Here is a 9,782-nt window from a genome sequence, read left to right on the forward strand (position 1 = left end):
TTTATCTGTGGTGTTTTAGCAGATGAGTTGAGTTTATCCTGATTATTTAATATTCTGTAAACCTAGGGTTAACTTGCACTTGCTGTAATTGATTTAATTTTGACGTGCTTTACAGAAGGTTAGTCATTGAGCTACGTAAATTGCTTCAAGATAATAGTCTTCCAAATTATAGCAGGTAACAAGTTTGCAATTGGCTGGTAATGTGAAGCATTGAGATTGTCAATAAATGATAAAAGGCATTTATGTAAATTCAGTATTCATTGGTTATTAAGGATTACTTTTCACTGCGGTTATAATTGGGCCCCTTCACGTATATACCGCAAATTCACTTGTGTTTTCTTTTAAATGTGTTGTACCTGTGCATCTACAAGCAACTTTGCCCTGCAACAGGGTGAAAAACGTAAATTTTTGTTGAATCATTCACTGCAGTTCGGCGGGAGAAAAGAATTTGAGCTGTCAATTTATGTGAAACCTTCATGTGCTTCCTTTGCAAGTTTTTTTTATACATGCTGTGCAGTATTTCATTCATATGTTTATAATTGACAGTGAAGAAGGAGGGAGTCATAAGCAATGTGAGAATTTTCACAGATGTTAAAATGTATTCAGTGGAAAAATGTAAAAGGCACTCATAATCAAATCAAAGCAATATAATGCCATAAATCAAGGAACAAACCATTTTTTTCCCACAAAGTGAGTGAATGAAGCTACTGGATTGTTATTGCAGCAGAAATTGGGCATTGCTACTCAGACCAAACTAAGCTGTGACATGTGACTCTGTCCATTTTTAAAGCAGAGGTAAAACACAGATGCATGACCTCTGATTTAATAAGCTTGAAGGCAGTCAAATTTCTTTCACTGTCTGGAGGATAAATGTACATTTGGTTGTAAATTTGCCATTTCTTCAAGTGACCTTTGTCATCAATTTTACAGTAGGCAGTGCCCCTTGAATTTAGACCTGAAGTGAAATAGTTTGCACTATTTGCAAGTAAACCCCTTAGTGGGATATTGCTTTGATGCAGTGATACTTTATATTCATTGGAGGTTATGATGTTTTCTGAAGTATATCTTTTGAAATTTACCTGATACTGAATTTAACAACTTGCGTTTTTAAATTGCAAGATGCATGGTATGGAATAGTTTGCAAGCCTTACCTAACAAATTATGATTCCGTTTATTATGTATCATGTTTTTAGAGCATTTCTTTAAGTTCCTTTATTGGATTTTTGAAGAGCTAGCAGGTAGAGAAGACTATTGTGATGCAGGATATGTAATTTATCCAGACTTACAAAAGGTTTTTGAAAAGATACTCTAAAGTGGACACCCTCTAATAGACTGATGAGTAAGGTCAGGGCAACAGTAGTAGAACATATTGCTATAATTAAAGCAAATTACTGCAGATGAAACACACAAAAAATGCTGGAGAAACTCCGGAGGTCTGGTGGCATCTGTGGAGAGAGAAGCCAAGTTAATGTTTTGAATTCAGTATGAATCATCTTTGGAGCTTCTGAAAATACATGACTAGCTAACTTCAGAGATTGTGAACTTAAAAACAGTATTTATTCAAAGTGATAGACAATGGGAGTGGTAATTCATAAAGATCAGTGCTGGGATGATTTCTGTTCAGAAATTACACAAATGACATTGGAATCAAAGTCTCAACTTCTAAACTTCCATTTTACTGTAAATTGGCATTGGGGAATGGGTAGTTATTGCCAGCATTAAGCAAGAGCTACAACAAATGGCAGTAGTTCATTATTAAATTCGTAGAAGGGTCAAATAACTGACAAATGAAGCTCAGCATGGATAAGTGTTGACAGTGCATTTTGGTAGGAATAAAAAGGAGGTTATCTGTTACTTGGAAGGTGCTAGTCCAAGTGAGAGAGAGAGCAAAGAAATGTTTTGAGTTTAAATGTATCAGTCTTGAAGGGTTATGTGTCAGAGGTTGGCAAGGCCATGCAATAGGCTTTATATACAGAGTATATATCCTCAGTATATACAGAGGAATAGAATTGAAAAGTAGGTAAGTTAACAAAACCTTTGTTCATTTCTGGTTGTCATATTTTGAAAAAAGGGAACACGTGAGGGTATATAGTGAATTTACAAGGATGGTACCAAAAATGTGTGAACAAACACATAGATTATGCATTGACAGGATAGGCATCCTTTGAAAAAGTCTGAGGGGTAACTGTAAATGACAAAAGGTTTTGCTTGAGTAGATGCTGAGCTACACTTGTGAAGAAGAGCATAACAAAAAGTTGTCAATATAAGAAACCCAGTATGGAGTTCTTTACCCAGAAAGTGGTGATAATATGGAACTTATGGGCTCAATCGATGCAATGAGTAAAAGCCCATTGAAGAGGAGCTAGCAAACATAAAAGGTGGAAGATTGTTACAATGATAGATTTAAATGGGGAGAAGATGGAAGAAAGCTTGAGTGGAGCATAAATATTCTCGAATTGATTGGGACTTGGTGGGTGCTGTTTAAAAATTAGAGACCATCCTTTTAGGACCAATGAGAATTTTTTTTGAGTTCTGCAATTTTGGAATTCTGCCTCATGATGATGGAAGTGGGATCAAATGGTGATATGTGTACTCTAGACAGGCAAGGAAATCAAAGGTTACTGGAGTAGATGGGAATGTGGAATTCAAAATGCAAACAGGCTAATTATGATTGGGAATGGCAGAGCCGGCTGAAAGGCAAAGTGTACGTGTGTTGGACTGAGTCGCCTGTATGTCCTTTGCAAATGTCCAGGTAACAATGTTCGATAATGCCAGAATGATTGGAATTTTCTTTGTAACTTAAACTTTGTTCTTAAACTTTCAGTAGCTATTGACTTTACATGGAATGACCTTGTGTTCAGTCAGTTTGCTTTCATGTAAAAAGCACAGTGTGTATCTCAGTTCTTTGCTTAAATCTGAGTGTCAAAACATTTGTTAAAGATATGGAAACTCAAGGCAGAAGTAGCCCATTCAGCCCTTTGAGCGAGCTGTGCCATTCAGTACGATAATGGCTGATCCTCCCCCTGTTCCACATTCCAGCTTTCTCTCCATACCCTTTGGTATGATTAATATTTCAATTTATCAGCCTTTTTCTTGACAATATTCAGTGACCCAGTTTCCATAACCTGCAGTAGTGGATTCCATGGTGCCCATAGGAAGTAATAGAGATGTTTCCTTCCAACTCCTAATTCCTATTTTGATTTTCTTTTGGGGGTTCTTATTTCCATCATATTCAAGACCACACTAAATAAACCTGACTTCAGACAAGCCTTATAGAATCAACAGAATCTGGATAAATGGGTTACTTGGAATTAAGCACATCGCTGCTGTTTACCATGAGATTTTGAAAGCTTTGCAATTTTTTAATGCCTCAGATGCCAGCTGTCAATGGTATTCTTTTCACTTAAAGTTATCTAGAATTCCCGTTTGTTTTGTTGACAGGAGGTAGAACATTGATTAGAATTTTAAATCTAGTCACTAATTTTCTCTAACTTCATACAAGGAATAACCTGCCAAAAAAATGAGCAGGATCAGAAACTCTACTTTGAAGTAAACGGCTGTTAACTTTGATTTGAAATCTGAGTTTGTGCCGAATCGGGAATTTTGTGTTGACTTTAAACTTTCAAAAACTTTCGTTCTGAAAATAGGCTCCTGGAGTGAAATAGCTGACTAAGACTTAGTATAGTTGTCTGCATGTTGGCGAGCTCCTTCCATTGTGATATTTCACCCTCCTCCTAGCACGTTATGAAATGATGGTGAAAATATCAAAGTTATATGACCTCCATTCTTAATACACACAATTTTAAATTGCTACCATTGATAGTTAGCCAGATTTGCAGTATTCATATTAGTTCTCGCATAGTTTTATTCAACTCCGTACTCTTGAGAACCTTATTACACACACTTTAAAAACCTTATGTATGAATAACCATTTTGGTAGTTGCATCTAAAGTGAAACAAGATGATGCAACAACTAATGCTACCTTGAAAATGCTTTAGTTTAGTTTTACCCGAAAGCTTGGACTAATATATTTTCTTATGTGGAGCTCTAAAAGACTCCAAAATTGTCCTCATCCCAGTTTTGAATTCTTCCAAAGATTAAATTTATGCTATTCTCTTTCCTGCCCTTTGATACCAAGTCAGCTTATGCTTTTGTCAGAAAGAATGGGAACTGTAGATGCTGGAGAATCCAAGATAACAAAGTGTGGAGCTGGATGAACACAGCAGGCCAAGGAGCACCAAAACTGATGTTTCGGGCCTAGACCCTCCTTCGGAGAGGGCTCTGGAATAAATAGGGAGAGAGGGGGAGGTGGACCGAAGGTGGAGAGGAGAGTAGAGGTAGGGAGCAGAGAGGTCAGTCCAGGGAAGATTGACAGGCCAAGGAGGCAGGATGAAGTTAGTAGGTAGGAAATGGAGGTGCGGCTTAAGGTGGGAGGAAGGGATAGGTGAGAGGGAAGAACAGGTTAGGGAGGTGGGGACCAGCTGGGCTGGTTTTGGGATGCAGTGGGGGAAGGGGAGATTTTGAGGCCTCTGAAGTCACATTGATACCATTGGGCTGCAGGGTTCCCAAGCGGAATATGAGTTGCTGTTCCTGCAACCTTCGGGTGGCATCATTGTGGGACTGCAAGCGGCTTTTGTCACTTGGGCTTCATTTTTACTTCCAAATTACCAAGATTCATAACAGGATTTTGTTTTGTTTAAATTGCATGCTTGACTATTTCCTTAAACTTGTGCTTATGTTTGTATAATTTTTGTAATTTCTGAAATACAGAAAATAAAATAAAACTTCGCACATGAAAATAGTACATTAAAATCACATCTTCATACAGTGCTCAATTATTCAAATACCCTGAACTTTTATTTTCACTTTGGTCACTGCAAGAGGTGAGTAGTTGTAACCCAATGGCTTTTTAGTTTAAATTTATAACTGTATTAAACATTATCTACTTTTCAGATCAGCAAATGTTACCTTCTGTTTCAACTAAAATCTGTCTGATGGAACTAAATCTCTTGGAATGAAATAAATGTCCCTGGCATAGTTGCATGAACTAATAGAATGGTGTTATCTTCATATTAAGAACCGTTCTTTCAATATGAATAACCTCATTTGTTACTGTTGTAAGCCAAAGCAGAGCATTTTCCATTCACATCACAGCTTTCTGTTTCTAAACCTAGGTTTCAACAAAATAAAAAAAAAGTCCATCATTTCATGAGTTATTTGTAAAATCACATTCTAATCTAAGATAATGCCTAAGAATTCAAAGTCACCTGCACTTAGACTAAGCTTTACCTCTTCATGTTGTAGCATATTGTATTTGTGAGATACATTGCATGGTTTCACAAGCAAAAAGCCAGTTTTTCTAACTAGAATATTCAGTTATAATGGTTTTCTTTTTCATTATGGGAAAGCTTTATCTAACTTTAATTTGGGAGCTCCTGAAAGATTAAGTGATCCCTGCTTGTTCAGTTTGTGTCCCATTTGAACCAATGACTACAAAGGGGAGTGATTGGAATATTTGGGGAAAATGTACTTTCCCTAAGCTCATACTTGTGTCTGCCTTATTGCCTTTGTTGTTCTGCTGCTGCGCAAACTTGAGAAATAAAAATGTTGGAAAGGATTTGAGTAATAAATAAGCCTTTGTAAATAGACAATTAAAATCTTTCTCCCCATGTGTGTATTTATTTATATGGACTGTAGTCTTAATCATAATATTTGGCCTTTTGAAATCCTGTGCCACTCAATAGCCAGATGTTGTCAAATGTGCTCAAGAACTGGTTACCTGTTGCACAGACAGGCCAGTGATAGCCTAGCCATACCTTTTCTTCCCTTGCTTAGAGAAGGACACTATTTCCAAATGATGTTTATAGTTGACCAGATTTGAGAAATGCTTTGCATGAAATGTGTAACATGCTTTTTATGAAGAATGAAATAAGGTTTACTGTGCTGTTGCAGTTAGTTGTAAATTTAGTGGGCTGCAACTTAATGGTAACATCTAAATGGCTATTAAGGCAAAATTAAATTATCACTATTTGCATTAATTATAACAATTTGAAGTGTTGCTTACTGCTGTGATTTTTTGCTATTGTAATTCTCTTGTTTTGTTCTCTTTAGGATGATGGACTGAGGCTGAGGAAGGCAGCTCAGTCAGGCAACCCAGTGTCTTCCACATCTAGTGTTACACTCAGAGACAACGGCTCTACTGCTCTTCCCTCCCTCCTTGTTGTAATTGCAGCCATTTTCATTGGATTCTTTCTAGGAAAATTCGTCTTGTAGAGGAAGCATGTGAGTTGTTGAGGCCTGAAATGTTCTGTTGATCTGCCATATCATTGGTAGTATGGCTCACAGTGACCATGTTTGTGTACAGCATCTTACAGGCCTTGCCTTTAATGATCTCACAGTTAGAACACAAATTACTTTCAGTTCTTGGATAATTGGAGTTGTACATTGTCAAATACGTCAATAGCAGCTGTCTCACAGTTTTACATAAAGGTCCTTGGAAATAATGAGTTGTTCTCTCTGTGGTTTAATAAGAGTTGAATGAAATGTTAAGTGTCTTGTAAATGTTATTTTAATCCTTTTAAATTTTGTTACCTGTTGCTGGATTACCTCTTGAAATTCTTCATTTTATAGTCAGGTTGCTCATGCCACTTGTTTACCAGTGATGAAGGATGTGCTGAAGAAAAGGTGCCTCCTTGTAAATTACAATGCCCCTCTCCCCTCCATTCCTTGCTGCTGAAGGCTGATGAGTTTAAAAATGCAAAGATATTCCCTAGCTACAGAAACATCTCACCCCCCCCACACTGTGAGACAAATGTTGATTGAAAAATCTCCATTCTTACCAATCCTGTCCCATGGTATTTAACAAAAATAAAATCTTTAACACGTTAAACTATTGTGTATTTTTTTCTGTCTCTCTCATTTAGGCAAGTATACCTGAGTTTCTTGTCATTGAGCATGTGGAATTTATGGATTTGAATTTATGCCTTTGTTAAAAGTTGCTTTGTTATTATTTTCTCCCCTCCCAGGCAAGTCTTTACTCCCTATACTGTTCTGAGTTAAAGGTGACCTGCTACTGGTGCTGCTGTCTGATCAGCTGGCACAACTGGCATGAGTTGCCTTCCCTGTAGTTATTTTTCTTTGTCTTTCATGGAAAGATTATGTCTCACTGTATTGGGGAGAGCCTGTGTTGTACCACATAACACAATCCAAATTAAGGCCATTACCATCCTTTCAAACACTTGTGTTCACAAAGTCTGGTACTGACTTATAATGTATACGGCAGTGGTTTTTTTAAAAATAATTATGTTTTATGATGTAGATTGTAGAATTATTAATTGATAATTCTACTTGTCTGTAAATTAAGTTTTATATTTTCATCATCATCATCTGTCATGTTAAATTTGGATGTCCAATGTGGTACATCTCCTATTCATGTATAGTTACTATATAAGCAAACAGAATGCACTCAATAAAGTGCCTATTGCCCTTGAACAAGCAAGAGTTGTGGTACAATATGTTGAACAATATGAAGGAAGGCTATTATGAGTATATCTGTGAATTGTGAAGAGACATTGCCGGGATATTTGCCTGGTAGTGAAAAGAATTATGATTCTCTGCTTGACTCCACACTTCTGTTTAACACCATCCTATTGATCTGGAAAACTTTCCCCATGTTGGCAGATTGCGCAGTCATCTTTGCACATCTTTGTTCCTGCCAACAGTCTGTCATCCTCAAATCTGCCATCTCAACCACACCAAATCCAGGTACTTAATTCATTGTTGCTTCTGTGTCTCACTTTTCCAGCACTACTGAACACTAGGCATGCTTTCCTGTTGCCGATAGACCATAATCATGTTTCAGCACTGAGACCCCAGTGATCTTTCTCCCCTCCCTGGTAAACTCTGAAATTTCCCAGGACTGCGAAGATTATATTTTCATTCTGTAGCCCTGTTATACATCCAACACCACTTGGTGAAATGCTTATAATCATACTGAATCACCCGCAAGATCTTTTGCAAATATCTAAATGCCAGGCATCTACCTCTAATCTGGCTCTCTTGTTTACTGTAATTCTGTACTTTGAGCAAAAAATAAAGATAACTAACTTAAATTAAAGAAACTGCCTTGGAAATTCCACAACCATAAAAATTAACAAACATTTCATTGAGAAATTTAGATTGCAAATTCAATTTCTACTGACTTTAGCACAAGTTTTTAACCTTTCAATATGCAATTTAAGCAGCCTTTTAATATTGAAACTGTCTTGCATTTTTGTCATATCTATTCAACTACATAACCCTGGCTGTTCAAGTACTTTATTACTGCTGTGCCTGATGCTGCTTCTCTGAAATGACTAGTCACATTTATTCCTAAAGTTTAGCTATTAATTACATTGGCACATTGGGTCCAGTAGCCTGAAGTCTGTTCTGTTTGATTCTAGGATAATTTCAGTCAATGCAGTGTTGTGACTAGTATGACTACCTAAGCATAGGAGTTTGGACATTCTCTGGTTTAATTTACTTTAGTTGTGTCCTTCCACATGACTGGTAGTCTGTGTAATTTTGGGTGCAGAAGTAAGAGATTTTCCTTTTGAGTGAATTCACTATCTATTCTGGGCATGGTTACAGATAATTTATGGACCATTGATAGAGCTGCTATAAATCTGTTTGCTTTTCTTGTTCAAAGTTTTATTCCCTTCCAATTCCCTAATTGGTGCTCTGGCTGCCAATATCCCTTTGCAATCTAGAGCACATAGCAATTTTGAGAGCTCGGGTGGAGGACTAGCATGCTATTTAACTGGCATCCCAGTTGATACCTGTCTTGTTCTTTGGTTGCATGTGCACATTGCCACAGAGGCTACTGGGCACTAATTGGGAGCAGAAACTCAGACTAATGTTTTGTCTTTTCTCCCCCCTTTCTCCTCATCACGCTCACATTGGGGCTAATTGTACTAGTTGCAGTCACAGCTCAGCAAGCTCAATGCACATCAGAAATTGACAGCTAACTTTTGATGTGTATGACACAGTGCTTCATTAAATTCATGGAACTGTTAGCCATTTAGCTTCTGACTGCTTGCACCATCCACATAAAGCATAAAGCATCCACGTAAATTTGATCTTTTGTCTGAAAAGCTAATGGATAAGGCAATGTTGGGAGAGCAATAACCTCTCCTTCAGACTGGAAAGTGAAATGAGGTTCTATCTAATTTTATATCCAAAGACCTATTGTCAAGCGTTGAATTGGATGAGGACGGTCAGATTTTGATTTGATGGTCTCTTCCTAATGATTTTTTCACTATTGATTAGTTTTTGAATAAGTATAACTGCTGGAAAAATATTCCATTCAGCAGATGTTACTAAGACAGTAAGACGAAGGAGCAAAAGTAGGTCATTCACCCTCTTGAGTCTGCTCTGCCATTCAGTGAAATCAAGGATGATCTGATTATTGTTAACTCCAATTTCCCGTCTTTTCTCCATAACCGTTCATTCCCCTGTTTAAAAATAAAGATGAAAAGCTCTTGAGAACATTGGTTTTGTGAAACAAAATGGTGATTGCCAATTTAGGAGTCAATAGCAATCAAGATGAATACCCAATCAGTCACATCTTAAGATACTATCTAAGATGAAGAAATTTGAATTTGATTTGCTGTAGAGGGGGATTCTGAACAGTCTGTTGAACAGTAGCAATCTTTAGAGCAAGTTCCGATATTCGGTAATTGGAAGTTTTACTCCCCCACCTCACCACACGTGTGTACACACTGGTGAAGACCAGATATTGTCA

At 37.2% G+C, this 9,782-nt stretch overlaps 1 protein-coding gene across 1 annotated transcript in view; it reads left to right on the forward strand.

Annotated features, from left to right (window-relative positions):
* Nucleotides 1–6,890, forward strand: part of vapal (VAMP (vesicle-associated membrane protein)-associated protein A, like) — a 75,995-nt gene extending 69,105 nt beyond the window's left edge. Inside the window, exon 6 of the mRNA XM_048529200.2 lies at nt 6,113–6,890. Within this exon, the coding sequence (XP_048385157.1) occupies nt 6,113–6,274 (162 nt within the window). The 3' untranslated portion in view covers nt 6,275–6,890. The remainder of the gene's footprint in view (nt 1–6,112) is intronic.
* Nucleotides 6,891–9,782: the final 2,892 nt, after the last annotated feature.

Source organism: Stegostoma tigrinum, chromosome 5 (genome assembly GCF_030684315.1).
Source record: "Stegostoma tigrinum isolate sSteTig4 chromosome 5, sSteTig4.hap1, whole genome shotgun sequence".
Taxonomy (NCBI): Eukaryota; Metazoa; Chordata; class Chondrichthyes; order Orectolobiformes; family Stegostomatidae; genus Stegostoma; species Stegostoma tigrinum.